Source organism: Amblyomma maculatum, chromosome 4, assembly GCF_055883805.1.
Source record: "Amblyomma maculatum isolate TAMU_Amacu chromosome 4, ASM5588380v1, whole genome shotgun sequence".
In the NCBI taxonomy this organism is placed as follows: Eukaryota; Metazoa; Arthropoda; class Arachnida; order Ixodida; family Ixodidae; genus Amblyomma; species Amblyomma maculatum.
Window position 1 is genome coordinate 128,394,507 of NC_139347.1, and position 15,961 is coordinate 128,410,467.

At 46.3% G+C, this 15,961-nt stretch overlaps 1 protein-coding gene across 2 annotated transcripts in view; it reads right to left on the minus strand.

Annotated features, from left to right (window-relative positions):
* Positions 1-5,074: 5,074 nt before the first annotated feature.
* Positions 5,075-15,961, minus strand: part of LOC146192359 (uncharacterized) — a 212,719-nt gene continuing 201,832 nt past the window's right edge. The window contains exon 8 of one of the 2 annotated variants that reach the window (XM_084602466.1): positions 5,075-6,747. In XM_084602466.1, coding sequence (XP_084458592.1) covers positions 5,995-6,747 — 753 coding nt within the window. In that variant the 3' untranslated portion in view covers positions 5,075-5,994. The remainder of the gene's footprint in view (positions 6,748-15,961) is intronic. The other variant, XM_084602467.1, reaches the window with a different exon arrangement.

Here is a 15,961-nt window from a genome sequence, read left to right on the forward strand (position 1 = left end):
TTTTTTTTCAGCGATTTTTTATTTTATTATCTAAATGTCAAATATTATTACTATTGCATCAGCAGATATCCTCAACTCATGTTAGTAAGTTATACTTACAACAACAAGATATATAGGTGCCCCTCTAACACGCTTGGTACCATGACCCTTCGAGGCCTGCACGTTGAGTGCCGGCTTGTCTTTTATAGGGCTCGGTTTTTAACCCCAATGGCGACAAATTTATTGCGTTCAGTATTTTTTTTTCGATACGTTTCTGGGTTACGGTTTTCAAATTTGGGATATAGCCATTATCGTTTCGTCTGAACGACCCCAATGCGCTATCTGGTAATACATCTAAAAGTAATTTCATAATGAGCCTTCTTTTCAATGAGGCATGCACGTTGGAGCATATAACAACTACAAAAACCTTGATGCCAGCATATTTGAGAAGAGGAAAAGAAAGAGTTATCGAATCAGCTTATTTCCCATCTAGCAAAGCAGACTGAGATTTTGCGGAAAAAGCCTTCCATGGATGGCTTGACAAGTCTACAAACCTAACTACAGCATGGGAGGCAACATTAACACTTACGCACTTTTAAAACTAAGACGAATACGCCAAGGACTCATAGCTAGACGGAACATAAACACTTAAGGCAGCTAAGCTTGAGCCATAGCATTAAATGAACACCATGTGAATTCTCGACGCGAATACGAAACCAAACCAAAATAATGAGGTCATATTTATAGTGAAGAGCCAAAAGAGATTAAGAAAAATATTCTTTCCCCGAATTTAGTCCGTGTCGCCAATAGGGATGCTCGCCGTGTCCTCCTGGATAACCTAATCATTTCTTCTTAGTCAATCTAAGTCCCTGAGGATGATTATGTCGCTCCTAATCTCTTGTTTATGACGGCAAAAAGACAATATTTACAAAGAATACATGCTTCATTATCTTTGGAAGAAACAAAAAATATGGACTCGGATATCGGCAAGCAAACCTTTACCTAATCGGAGATGCCTTTAGTTCTCTAGCCCGAGAAAGCTGAATCACGAATTGAAGATTACGTTGCATACCTGTTCTATAGTCTCGTTCCTGCATCAATGTGAACACCGCCAGGGGGCTACAGTTATGTAGATATATTTGCGAGTACATTGCTGAAAAAACGGGGTTCATTCCATACATTGGCTGTCATGGTTCACGTCCGCGGTTCAAGCATGCACTACCATGTCAACGCCTCAGTTTGTGCTCGGAAGGCATAATTTAAACATTCGAATTCACCAGGGACATCATTTGCTTTCTTTAGCGCGCAATGTTAAATTATCCCAAGATATGTGCGGAAAGTATTGCGCAAAGACATTTAAGCTGCTCCACTACTTCTACTGGACGTGAGCGTAAAATAATATGACCATCTGGTGGGAAGCTTGTTTTACGCCTAAAGATAGTACCTTTAGGTGTACTTTTGCTTATTTGAACTAGACTGGCTGTGGACCAATGTTTAAAAGCTTTAATTGGGGCATACATGGATCAATGACTTGATGGATCATATTTTAAGAAACAAAATACACTAGGATTATAGAAATAGACGAAAAACCTCGGTTATATCTAATATTTAGTATATTTTGGCAATAAATACTGCTCAGCAAAAATCATAGTGCACTATTTTGGTATACTGGATGCCCCATAAAAGAGGCTTCAATTTGAACTGCATGCCAATAATCACCACCACCCTCTCACCCTCTTTTCGATGCAGGCGAAAAGTAAAGCGCCCGTGTAGGGTGCAATGTCAATGCGCATTAAAAGCACAATAGAGGGTCGAAATTTCCGCAGTTCTCCACTTCGGCGTCTCTAAGCCTGAATAGCTTTCGGACGTTAAACCCCTCTAAGCCAAGCAAGGTACTGAGTAAATTAAATAGAGCTTGGCGATTTGTAGTAATAATGTTTTTCTTAGAAGCCATACCAATGTTCTCATCCACCAAGAATTCATGATCTAAAATGACAAATGCCTTCGAAGAATATACGAACACACTTATGACAGTAGCTTCGTTTTCTAATGGTATTACATATTCATTTTGTTCGAACAACGCCAGCTCAGTTGATTCGCTTCTGCAGAAGCCAACCTGGAATGATATTATCAGGTGAAATATTTTGACGAAACGGAGCATCTTCAAAATGAGCATTTTTTTCCGAAACTCTCAAGAATATTGATACAGTCTAGAATGGTCTGCAATTACCAAGGGCATTTCGGCCTCTTTTTTTATATTCAGCAGCTTTTCGAAATTTCATTTTTACCGGAAAAGCTGTCACTAAGCGCATATTGAATATATGAGCAAAATGCGAGAGCGATTATATCAGTCGTATTCTCAACAGGGAGATTCGAATATTCATTGATTTCTCGTATAGCTACTGTAATTGTTAAGTTTTAGTATCACTAATCTTAATTAGCCTCCTGAGATTTGATCCCTGATAATTGGTTCAACGCTTTTGAAGCCTGTGAGACATTCCTCCGTTCCCCGAAGTTGTCGCGCCTGCATAATGGGCTGCGACTTTCCAGTGCACTTTTATCCTGTTAACGTGTTTCGCCCTCTCTCCCTTCCTTTCCCTCTTCGCCTTTATATCCCTGCATTCTTTTTCCCCCAGCACAGGGTAACAGACTTGTTTCTTTTCCCGCTCAACCCCAGCGCCTTTCGTTCTTCTCCTTACCTTCCTTGCTTATGCAGTGCGAGAACTCTCCCGAGAAAGTTAGGTGGGCGGATGAGGTTAAGAAGTTCGCAGGGGTCAAGTGGATGCAGCTAGCACTGAACCGGGTTAATTGGAGAAATATGAAAAAGGCCTTCGCCCTGCAGTGGGTACAGTCAGGCTGATATGACGATGATGAACTGTCCCGCATTAGATTTGCATTTATTTTTGCCCATAGTACACTATGTCAAGCGTTCTTAACCATTAAAGTGAGGAGTGACGGGCTGTTCTTGGACCCATCGCAGCCCTTTAATAACAATAATAAGCCCTTTTTAACGATTTTATTTCTGTGTCCTCAGGTACTCAGCCTGTAGAAAGCTGAAAATATTTTTGAAATTTGCATTTGTCCACGGAGCTCGGGTGTAATATTGTCTCACAAATTATTAATTTTAGCAAAGGCGAGATACAAAAATTATATGCCACTTGTTTTGCGTGCGGGCCAACGATCTTAAGCGTTCTTGACTAAAACCGAATTTTTTAATGCAGAATCATTACTACCCACACTGTGGGATTTCACCGAAGTGTCTCTAAGTAATCCTTGGAGGAAGCACTGCAGAAAAAAATTGTAGATGTTTAACGCGGCTAAACGTAGGATAACGTGAAAAATCGCAAACTTGGCTTCGTTTTTTCTGGTATATGATGAATGCAGATGACATTGTCGCTGTCTTCTCGTCCCCTGTTGTTCATCTGTCCGTTTGACTCGGCGTACCTCAGACTCCGACAACTGCTACAAAGGACCATGCTCATTGTCCACTTCCAGGTTTTCTGATTTCACCCAATTCATCGCGACACTTTATACGCTCAAGTCACGCATCCCACACCGTTCCTGGCATCGAACACACATGCTTGACGTGAGCAAAAACAAAGACAAGTAACTTCAGTGCAGATGACGTTGCAGAAAACGCTGAGATATCAGTGCCGTGGCCATGTCATCGGTCAAGTAGTACCTACCAAATGCCAGACGCGTGCTCGTGAAGTAGACCGTAATTTATGCTGCTCAAATTAACGGAAGAGATATGGTTGAACGTCAGTGTCACCTTGTCAAGTCTAGAATATGAGTCAGGAAGGCAGTATTTGAGAGGTGACACGGCCGCATTGCACATGGGCGGTGGTTTCGGTTAAGTATGTCACGACACGTCATGGCCTATTTGACATGCACTGGCAACTCGGCCAAGCCTTGTGAGCCTGCCCTAGACAGCGCGCCCTGAAGAGCTAGATTCCGATGTCACCCTCTCACCCTCAGTGACGAAGTCCAAGTTAACGCCTGACAATTTGGCCATAACACGTCGTCCCATGACGTCACAGAAACCACTGGCCAATCATAGGCGGTCATGTCACTGACCAACTATACCGTCTGCTGTGAGGCGTATGCGAGGCTTGACAGGGTCACGCTCAAGAACAATTTCACACAAATTGCGAGCCGGTTAGACCTCTTCATATAGTGATTTCACGCTAAATATTCTCAGCCATGGGCTTAGGCAAATAGATCAGCGTAGCTCGCTACATTGCGTTAGATTACTACGCCATCTAGGTAGCCAGTTTTCTCGACGTGCTAAGCTGCCGGTCGTTGTTGTTGTTCATGATAAAAATGGCGCATATTCACAAGGAGGATTGGCAATGACCATGCGGCGGTTACAGTTTCTTAGATTCTATACAGCGAAAATGAGATACGCGGAATTATTATTATTATTATTATTATTATTATTATTATTATTATTATTATTATTATTATTATTATTATTATTATTATTATTATTATTATTATTATTATAGAATATTAGCTGCTCGGCTTCCACGCTGTGCCTCGGATGTCATCGTCCTTATCTCCCGTGTTGAAGTAGCACTTAGTACGTTAATTAGGCCTCAAACCTAAAACAAAAAAGGCTAAAGCACCCGTTAAATACCAATCTAAGCATGACAAGACGTGGCAAATCAAAGCTTAGCGAAGCCAAACTTAGTCAAACGAGTGCTACAACCTAGCTTCTGCTTATCCAAGCTAAACCACCGCTTGATATTGCTCACTTAACTTGCTGTGAACTTGCGCATCCTAGACATAGTTTTGCTGGCACGTTCTTGTAACACATCGTCTGCAATAAATGACTAAATTGTCTGGTTTATCCCTGCCTTTGTGGCCGAAAAGACTGAAGTGACAACCCATTAACAGTACCTATAAAGCGATGGTCATAATTGGACCAACCGGCATAGCCTCACCGCTTATTGCACAATTTTCACAGCAGAACGCAACTCGTTGTAGATCCGAATAACATTCCTGATTAATTAGAAAGTCATAGCTGAAGTCGTCAGGTGCAAGAAAGTATGTCTACATGTTATGTCTACCAGGAACGGCGTACGGCTTTATACCAAAGGAGTAGATGAACACTACTTAAAACACATCATAGATTTTTATTTTTTTACATAAAACACTCTTCAAAAACAACAAGGTGAAAATTTGTATGAACAAAAGACAAGCGTTACAAAGGAAGACACAAGTACTTTGCTTCTCTTGGTCATGAGAAATGTCAAGCTCGAATAATAAATAGGTACGCAGAAATTTCTCTTCGTGCTCACAATATCGGCTCTGGTGTCCCGGTGAGACACTAGCGGAGAGTCACTGAATTTTCGCAAATTTAGAAGACTTGAGGTGTACTAGAGTGGGCGACAAGCGTGTGTCGTTGACCCTGCCGAGTATAAGTCGTCTGGTTGGCCCTCCTCCGGAGGCTGTCACAGGCGCCGATGGGAACGCAAATGCGTCTCGACGCACCAAGTCCCGGTCGCTCTTCCTTAACACCACTTTTCCTTTGCGACACCATTCGCGTTGCGGACGAGGCGAGCTTTGGTCAGAATCACTGAGCTTTCCTCCGCGGTCCATATATGTCGATACGACGGTACCGCCCTGTTTGCTGTTCGCACGAGGGAAGCCAACATTTCCTGCGATGAGTTTTAGATCCTGGGCTTTTCTACGTCCCACAAATTTTGTGGTAGCTTCAGCTCCGTTGTCACAATCGAAGGCAGATAGCAGGAAATTGGCCCAGAGCCACCTCGGTAACCGCACCTATCCTCGAGTTACATTCTCCTTGCGAACGCCTCGTACAGTGAGCAAGAAACGCAGCGTCGGCGGGCCGTTTGTCCAGCCGATCTGTGGCCGCTGCCATCAGGGCGTCCGCGATCCGAGGCCTCGAAGGAAGTTCGCCCACAACTGTCCGTACTCCAAAAGACGCCACCGCAGGGCACTCTTGTCAGCGCTGAGTCTCTGCGGCCCCCTTGGGGCGATAGCGCCAGTTTAGGCCGCCGCTGCCACCGCAGGTTGAGGGGCCGGAGGCACTGGGGGTGGCGGCGGAGGGGCTACGGCGATGGGCGCTACCGTTGGCGCCGCCGCCTGCGCCAGCACCTGAGCCAGTTGCGGGGCGAATGCCGGAGCCGTGGGTTGCACCAAGAAGGAGGACGTGGAAGTAGCGGTCAGCGTGGTCACGTACGAACTCGAACTGGTCACAGTGCGGTAGCGCGTGCTGAACGCATTGTAGATGAGTGTGTAGATCTTAGAACTGTAGCTGGTGGCCGTCGTGACGGTCGTGTACGTGGATGTGACCGTCGAATACCGCGGCGCCGGCGGCTGCGTGAGTGGCTGCCCAATTAGCTGTTGCAGCTGCAGCGCTTGCGTGTTCAGGTAGGGTACGACCGTGGTGGCATAACTGGTCAACGTGCGTTCAGTGGTCGACAACGACTCAGAGAGGGTGCGCGTCCGCGTCCGTCGGCCGTCGTAGAAGCTGACCAGCTTGGTGTGGAACACCGTGTCCGTGGTCGTGTATACGCTAGTGTGCGTCACGGTCGAATAGAGCGTCGCCTGCTGGTTCAGCTGCTGCAGGCCCAGGTACACGGCGGCCAGCGGGTTGTTGGAGAAGGCAGCGTTGAACAGTGGGTTGGCCAGCTGCACTGGCTGGTCGCCGTCTGAGGGAAGCGCCAGGTAGGAGGCCTCCAGAGCTGCCGCCGTCCGTGCCTGCTGCTGTGGCGTCGGCGCAGGGGGCGAGGCAGGACCCTGCATTGAAGCCAGGGCACACCCATCACATGACGCGCTGCTCACCGCAGGCAGACTATAGCATGAACGAGGCGACACTTGATAATCCTGGTTAATAAGTGGCACACTAGTGCAGCTCATGTCTTCTCGAATGTCTGCCACGCTTGCGCTGGTGTCACACTTCAGAACTGTAAATCAGGGCGTTCGTGAAATTTGGTCTTCACTGTACTCATTTGTTGTACTAGAAAAGTTATCAAATTGGGATAATTTCTTGTTTTCGTAAAAATTAAATTATAACGCTTGCATGAACCAGTTCAATATTGACCTCAGTTTGGCACTCTTCCCTTATGAATGCAATATGATCTCATGCTACTTCGACACTCCGAGACCTCACATTATACACAATTTTAGAGTGCATACACGCCTGGGTAAGAACTCTGTCTGACATTTACTGCGGGTACCTATTTGCGTGTAAAAGTCGTTTTTAACACCAAGTTTGTTTTACCTTAACACAAAACACGTGCTCACTTATCCGTCTCTCTGATCTTTCAAAACTTCTAAGCTGCATTTCTAATTCACTGCAGTAACACATATACGCTTCGATATAGAGCAGGGACGAGTCGAACCCAAATTATAAACGCATAGCGGTATCTCATGTCCAGAAACATTCAGCAACATAGTCTCAAGATAACTGCTGCAACCTATAGCAGCATTTCATTGGAAATTTGTTGAGCAGTAATGGCTCACCAGGTAATGTTCTAATTTCTGAAGGCGTTATACATTCGCGACTGACTGTGAGAGAGCCACCCACTTGTACCGTCCATCTCATGCACTTTTTCCAACGCTGTACCTTGCACTAGTGCGGGAGAAGAACAAGAGCCTTCTTCTCCCCACCTCTTTTCCCTCGTCAACTATTTTTCATCTTGTCTACAGGAAGAAAGTAATATTTTATTTGCTGCACTTGTGAGCTACCCGCGTCTAGATATTTCAAGTATGAGCGTCGAACTATTATTCAGCTCAACACGACATTTAAGGGGACACAAAAGGGCAATATCAAGCGAACCAAGAAGGACGTATTTTCTTGGGAACAATAAGAATGTTTTAATGCACCATATGGGTGGTTGCGTTGCTTGAGAAAACAGCCAATGAATATCCTGGATCACTTAAAAAATAAACGGAGGTGATCCCATTTCGATGACGTCATTGAAATCTCATCAATTAGAAGAAACACTTCCAAAGAAAACTAAAACGGATCAAATTTGTAAATATATACTTGGGGACAACTTTTTATGGCAAAGTGGCCAAGGCTGGAAAGGAAGATGGGCATTTGCTCCTTTGCCTTGAAGGAGTGGCTTACTCAGCCCTTGCGACCACACATTATTTCTGTTACTGCCCCCCTTTCAGCTCTGCGCACCACTGTTCCGGATAAGGAATAACCCACTTAGTGCGACACGGGGACAATAGCCCGTGGTCTTCCCTTTCTTGCCCAGTCTTAACCCCACTACCACAACACATGGTCCCTGATTGTTGTTCCCGGTCACGTGAAGGGTGGAGTCTGCTGTCATACGGGCAGGCCGAGGCCTCTGCCGCCTCATTAAGCCTGTACACTATGACTTCAGCCTTCACCGAAAGCGAGATGCTCTCTGCTGTCTCCGCTGCGTCGCATGCGTCTGCGTCTCCTTGTAACACGCATATGCGGTGGAAACAGGATAAGTAGTTGCGGACGAAAACGGCAGAGGCTGTTTACGTGTATGAATGCGAAATCATTACAGTCAGCGGGTGAAATATTTTTAGAGCGACGGTTTCCACGTGATGTATTAAAGTTCCTTTTACTGCCGTTGTATTTGTTGTGAATGCGTATTCAGCGTAGACTTCAAGCGGCGCTTGAGAGCCGTAATCACCGAACCCTCGGGTTCAAGACACTGAGTTTCAAGGTGAAAATGTTATCCGCTCGAATCCTTGCAGCGAGCTGGCCTTCATCTTGGCCAGCACATGACACACACGTATGACATATCCGAAATGTACGACAACGGTTGCGCCACAATTTTGGCACGAAAGTTTGGAACAACGTGGCTGCATAAAAGTCTGCTGGTAAGGATTATACATAGACGAACAGCAAGTATACGATTGCTTGAAGTGGCAGCGCCTTTGGTTGCGGTTTGGTTGGTGTGACAAGGTAGTGACATCTTAGATTTTGCGTCATACCACCATTCGATGATGTATTATGAGGGCATATCTCGGGAGCGAACGCCGTCGGCTTTTCTCGTAATAAGACATATCAGGTTTGCGCCTCAAAACTACGTGAAGTTATTAAAAAGAGAGCGGCACAAAACTGCGGATCGGGCGCACGTATGTATGCATATACATCTGACGACTATGACACGAGCGTGTACCTTTTGTTACGCTGTGTGCTGGCGTGAAATGTGCTCGGGAAGTTTAGAGGGTTTTCAAAAGCACGAGAGAACTGGTCGCGCTCGGTGTATTTCATTCAAAATTACACCTGAGTGAATATTTTAGCGCGCAAAATGAGTGAATATTTTAGCGCTTTTCGATGGAGGCGAAAAGCAAGGCACCCGTGCGTTGTGCGGCTCCAGCTCCGGTCAAAGAATTTCTGCTGGTCAAAATTTCTGAAGCTCTCTACTATGACGTCTCTCCTAGCCTGAGTTGCTTTGGGACTTAAACCCCATGAAACAAAACCAATTAGTTGTCATTGTTACGGTTCCTGATTGCTTTTTGTGGATTGTAAGTGGAAAGGAATGAGGGTACGCGCTCTGCCCAAAAATATAGCCTTCGCCTTTAGGATACAAGCTGTCCACAGGGAATACGCACGAGCTGACTGAACATTTTTTTGTCGCAGAAAATCCTGCCTTGCGTGCCACTGACTCGTTTACTTGATGCTGATGAGCAGCGCTGACAGGTTTGGTAGTAAGGTAAGCAAGACTCGTGAAGCCATCTAAAAACATTCCCGCCTTTCCATTGCACAAAGACATGGGCGAAATTAAGCGCCCCAATTGCACTTCGCACGCTGACTATGGGCATGCCCATGTCGACATGTGGGCTTGCTAAACAAAAAAACAAAAACAAAATTGAGATAAGTACATCGAAGTTTCAGCACGTCTGTAGCTGGCACAAAGTAGCAGTTTAATGGGCTGAAGTCATTGCGAAAAAAAAAAACAGCATTGTGGTTGCGAACTTTTTGCGTGCAGCGGCCTTGTGCAGAAAGATTCAGCACTGCTTTTTTCGTCTAACCTTTGTAGAACTGTAGTCAGTTTAACGTTTTTATAATGATAATTCACATTATTGACTACGCTCGCCGCTGTACTGCCTTCGTATTTCGATGGTAATTGCCTTTGAGACGGCTCAATTGTGTTCATTGATAGCTGTCATACGTCACTCATGGCAGCTGGGGAATCAGCCAGTGATGTCTCCACATGTACATTAACTTTACTGAATACTGTGGGCAATAAATGCGTTGCTTTCGGAAACGATAACGTATTTTCTATGATATACCCTACACTTATTTTTGTGTCAGTGGCTGTTGGCGCTCGTCTTATGAATCCCATAATTAAGCCTCTCATCTTCCCTGCATTTGTTCGCATAATTCGTATCGCACGATGTTAATCTATGAGTCTCGACTGACTTATGGTTTCCCATCAGTGGCCCTTTAAAGATCTCTGTTTCCTCTGCAATGCGCATGACGTGAGCGTGTTCTGCTTTTCACCAGTGCATCTTCTTAAGTGCGTAACGGTCCCACTGAACTGTCGGTGAGCGCACCAGAGTGTGACAGAATCTGAACCGCGGTAGCCGCGTTTCCATGGAAGCAAAATGCATGAAGAGCCATATGTGTTACGCGATATCGATGCGGCCCAGAAAACAGCGGGTAGTCTGCATCAATGCCATACCCTTAGCTACGGTGACACCCTCTCAGTTCACCCCGTACTCCGTCCCATTCCCCGCGGCGCTGTTTACGTGCTCACCTTTAGTGAGACATATGGCACTCCGCAGTTGTTTTTTCTTCACTGCTCCTCTGCTTATCCATACTTGAAACTCCGGATAGCACAGTTTAATTCAAGCTAATCGATTATTGTGAACGCGCAAAATTTTCTTGCAGAAGACGCCTCGGGAATGCGCGTGAACCGGACAGCTTGAGTGCAATGTCCTCAAAGTTCTTCTCCCCGTTTCAGTCCTTTGAGTGCACATAAACAACCCTTCGTTAAGCGTGTTTAAAGTAATTGTTAACGAACTCGCTATGGTTTAATTGAAGTGGTTAATTATTTACGCTGACTGTCACCCTGCCTTCCGTATATAATTTCACGCGATAATAAACATACGTTTGCAGTATAGATAACGCATGGCTCCTAAAGTGTTGAATACGTTTGGTCAAGAGCCTTACCATCATTTGAATGTTTTTCTAGCTTACGCAACTAATCTTTGTGGAAGGTAGAAAAATGCTAGGTGTGGCATGACAACGCCTATTCAAAATTTGGCATAAAAAATGCACTTCGGTGAATGTTACAGAAGCTGTCACCGTGTCTGAAAAAATGCTGTGTCAGAATAGACGCCAAATACACTGCGTAAAAAAAGGAAGCGCAAAATCATACTGCAATGTACAACGAAAAACACTTACAGTATGCCCTAGCAAGATAGATAGATAGATGGATTTATTGAAAGGAAAAGGCAGAGAGGTTGGCCCGAATAATTCAAATCTGGCCTGCTACTCTGCACTGGGGAAGGGGAAGGAGAGAAGAAAGAAGGTCATGATGGGTGACGATGTGGGAGAAGGCATATGAAATATATATACAGACACAGCAGCTTGCTTTACAAACGTGAATCAAGTCCGCTGGCGCTCAAATAACGGCAAAGAGCGCGCACTGCCTGGACGCCCTTCCCCTTGTCCTGCCAAGCGCCCAGCAGCAGTTCCTCTGACAGAGGCCTCTTGTCTAAACGCTCCAAGGAAGCAGCTAGCACATTTCTTTCGTTCGCATACTCTGGGCACACCAATAATACATGGTCCACAGTCTCTGGGATGCCACAAGGTAAACATTCCGGTGAGTCCAGCTGTCCAATTAAATGTAAGTATTTGCGCGTGAAAGCCACGTTTAAACGAAGTCGATGTATCAAGCATGTCTGATGACGCGGAATATCACGCGGAACATAAAATTTAAATGTTCGATCAAGCCTTCTTAGACGGATGTGTCGGGCGTCTGGTTGAGCCCAGTAAGCTGCTGTAGCAATATTCATATAACTCTTTAGAAGACACGTCGTATCCGCTCTTGAAAAAGGCACAGCTGTTTGGAAGCCATTGATGAGTGCGCTTTTCGCTTCAACATCGGCCTGCTCATTCCCATGGAGGCCGCAGTGGGCAGGAATCCATTGAAACATTATCGTGTGGCCTTGCAGCTGGGCAGATGTGATGAGATCCATAATGTTTAGTGCCAGGGACTGATAGGCAGTGTGGCGTAAGAAGTTTTCCAAAATTTGTAATGCAGTCTTCGAGTCCGTGAATATACACCATTTTTGAGGTGGTTCCCCACATATATAGCGAATAGATTCTCGAATGGCTACAAGTTCGGCAGCGGTTGATGTAGAGGTATGTCCCAAAAGGAAATGCAGAGTCGTTTTCCGAGCTGGTATGACCACAGCTGCAGCGGATGCCTGTGCTGACACAGATCCATCAGTGTATATGTGAATATAACTGGGATATTCTGACCAGATGTGTGCCAGAGTAAGTTGTTTGAGTCCACTAATTGGTACCATTGATTTCTTTAGTATTCCGGGAACACGAAGGTGCACAAAAGGTTTATCCATCGTCCATGGTGGTTGGGCGGGACGATATGGGAGGGCATATCCTGTCGGTACTTGCGACTGATGGCAGCGGAGTGCAGTTGTAAAACTGCAGTCCGGCCTCTCATCCAGAATCTTGCTGAGTGGGTGAAAACGGTGTCTTGTAAGTGCTCGTAAATATACACGAAGTGGTTCGTGTGACAAGTATATGGACATTGGGCGAGCGTGTGCCTCTTCAATTGTGCCTTTGTTAGAGGTGCATCTGGGCAGTCCAAGGCATATTTTCAGTGCCTGCGCTTGCACGCTCTCTAAAGTCTGCAAGCAGGAAATGCTCATACTAGAGAGTACTGGGAGACTGTACCGGATGTAGCCAACAAACAGAGCCTCGTAAAGGCGTATTAAGGAGCGCTCAGTTGGACTCCATTTGATGCCAGCTATGTAACGAAGTACATGGCAAAAATTATTTAGCCTCTTCTTCACCATAGCAATATGTTTCGACCAGGATAGTCGGTGGTCAATAATTACTCCCAAGAATCTGTGCCTGGAGACGTATGGTATTACGACTCCATGAAGGGTAATCGGGTAGCGGCTGACACATTTTCCCGTAAACGCGATCACTGCACACTTTTCTGCCGCTAAAAATAAACCTTGACGCCGTAAGTACATCGATGTTAATGACACAGCTCGTTGCAGTCTCGCACGTAGTTGTGGGCGCGTCGAACCAGAGGCCCAGATGCAGATGTCGTCAGCATATGCACTTATGTGGATGTTAGTTGGCAGTTCACTCACCAGGCCAATTAGCGCAACGTTAAATAAAGTTGGGCTGAGAGCTCCTCCCTGTGGAACTCCACGACCGACCTGAAAGTGGGTAGTATCTCCTTCAGGCGTAGTCATGTAAACAGAACGGCCGCTGAGATAGCTTACAATCCACAAGTACAGCCGGCCACCAACTCCCACGTCGTCAAGTCCATCAAGAATAGCTTCATGGAGGACGTTGTCGTAAGCTCCCTTTATATCTAAAAATGCAGCAGCTACTAGTCGACGGTGACGCTTTTCGTGTTCTACTGTCGCCACAAGGTCGATGACGCTGTCAATGGAAGAGCGTCCGCGGCGAAATCCAGTCATCATATTAGGATAAAGATCATTACTCTCTAGATACCACTCAAGTCTTGCCAGCACCATGCGCTCCATAACTTTTCCAACACAGCTTGCTAGGGCAACTGGCCGGTATGAGGTAAGTTCGAGAGGAGGCTTTCCAGGCTTCAAAAGAGCAACCAGGCGGCTAATTTTCCAGTGTTCAGGAACAGTACTAGAAGCCCATATATCATTGAAATAATTAAGTAGTGCAGTTCTACCATCCTTGCCTAGGTTCGATAAGGTTGAATAAGTAGTCCCGTCAGGACCAGGTGCAGATGAATGCCGACAAGAAGCAAGAGCGGCGTCTAATTCAGCTATTGTAAAGGGCACGTCGTATTGATCATTCGGCGAAGGTGGTGCAAAAACCTCTGAAATTGGTAACTGTGCCTGGTTTGTGCCCACAACCATTTTACAAAAATCTTCAGCTACGTCAACTTCATTGCGGCGTTGGTAAAGGGCCAAGGCACGAAAAGGGTGCCTTTCTCGCGGAGGTGTGCGCAAGCTTCTCGCAACATGCCAGATACGCGACAGGGGCTTACGGGGATCCAGTGATGAGCAGAACTGTCTCCAACGTTGTCGTCCTAACCTCTCCAGGTGACGCAAAACTTGACGTTTAGCTCGGCGAGAAAGTGCGAGATCTTGCGCGGATTTCGTTCTTCTGTACTTCCTTTCAGCCCGCCGACGGATCGCGCGAAGCCGCTCGAATTCCACGTCGATGCTGGACACTGACACCGGCACACTAACATAGCGAGTGTTCTCACTGAGAGAGGAAGTAATGAGTCCCTCTATTTGAGATGGTGACTGGAGGTCCACGCTGGAAGTCTCCACCGCTGCCCTAAAGGCGGGCCAGTCTGTGTATTGCACACGAGGTGAAGTGGCAGGTGCAAACCACTTGATGCATATGTACGTTGGTATATGATCACTCCCATGTGTTTCCACATCACTACACCAAGAAACGGAGGGATGGAGGTTTCTGGAAACAAACGCCACATCCAAGCAGCTGCTGTAGGTTGTTCCGCGTAGAAACGTCGGTGAGCCGTCGTTTATATTGACGAGATCTTGCGTATGCATAAAGTCTGCCAGGTCTCTTCCTCTATTGCTCATTATTGCACTACCCCACTGAGGGTGGTGAGCATTAAAGTCCCCCACAATAATACGAGGAGCTGCACAACACTGGATTGTTGAAAATAGATATGATTTGTCCAAGCCATCCCTCGGTGGAATATAAGCGCCAATTACAGAACATACTCGTCCTTTCAGGGTTAACGTCAAACAAATGTAGTGGTTCGTGTTGTGGGGCTGCAGAGCATGGCGGACGTGCGCAATGTCTTGGCGTACACATACCAGCACTTTGCTTGTTTCGTTTGCTTCTCTAGACCATAGCAGAACATATCCAGAAAGGCGGAAAGCAGCCGGCATGTTGGGCTCACAGATCACAATCACAGGAAAGCGGTACTTCTGTACCCGCTGTCGGAAGTCACTCAGCCGACCACGCAGGCCTCGGGCATTCCATTGCATCACAACACTGCGGCGCAAGTGCATCGTCACAGAGGTGGGGTTAGTTTGTTGCGCCATTGTGAATTATTGCAATGCCGCCAAGAGCGGCTCAAATGCGTCCAAAAACTGAACAGCAAACTTTGCTGTTTGCGTGTTGATGCTGGAGAGCAGCACCCGCATTGAACGAACCAGCTGTTTCAGCATTTCTTTTACCTGCTGGCTGTCGGGGTTGTCGGAATTTTCAGTACGTGTGGCAACCAAACTGGGATTAGGCCTGGCGTTGGCCTTTGATGGTAGAGCTGGCCACTCAGCATCAGAGGCGGTAGGTAATACAACAGCCTCTGTCTGATCCTTGGCATGTGACACTGTCTGCGACATTACAGCAAGAGTACTCTTAGCGGGATTAGACTCAATCTGTTGTGGCACCTGAGCTGACGTTAACTCTGAAGTTGACTTATCCAGGCTAGGCTTGCCTTCCGATTCCTTGTGCCGGCGTCGGGAACGGTGCTTGCGACGACGAATAGACGCGGCCGCTTCTTGATGAGTCGAGTTATCTCTCACCATCTTTTTTAGTATACGTTTTTCATCCCGAATTTTAGGACAGTCCTTAGCCATCGATTCATGGGCACCCGAGCAGTTAGAACACCTGACAGTCTCCGTCTCGCATGCGTCATGAGGATGCGTACCGCCGCATCGACGGCAGGATACCTCGTTTCGACAAACGGCGCTCACATGTCCGATCTTGTGGCATTTGTGGCACTGAACAGGTCTTGGAACATACATCCGAACTGGGTGCCTCACATAGCCCACTTTAACG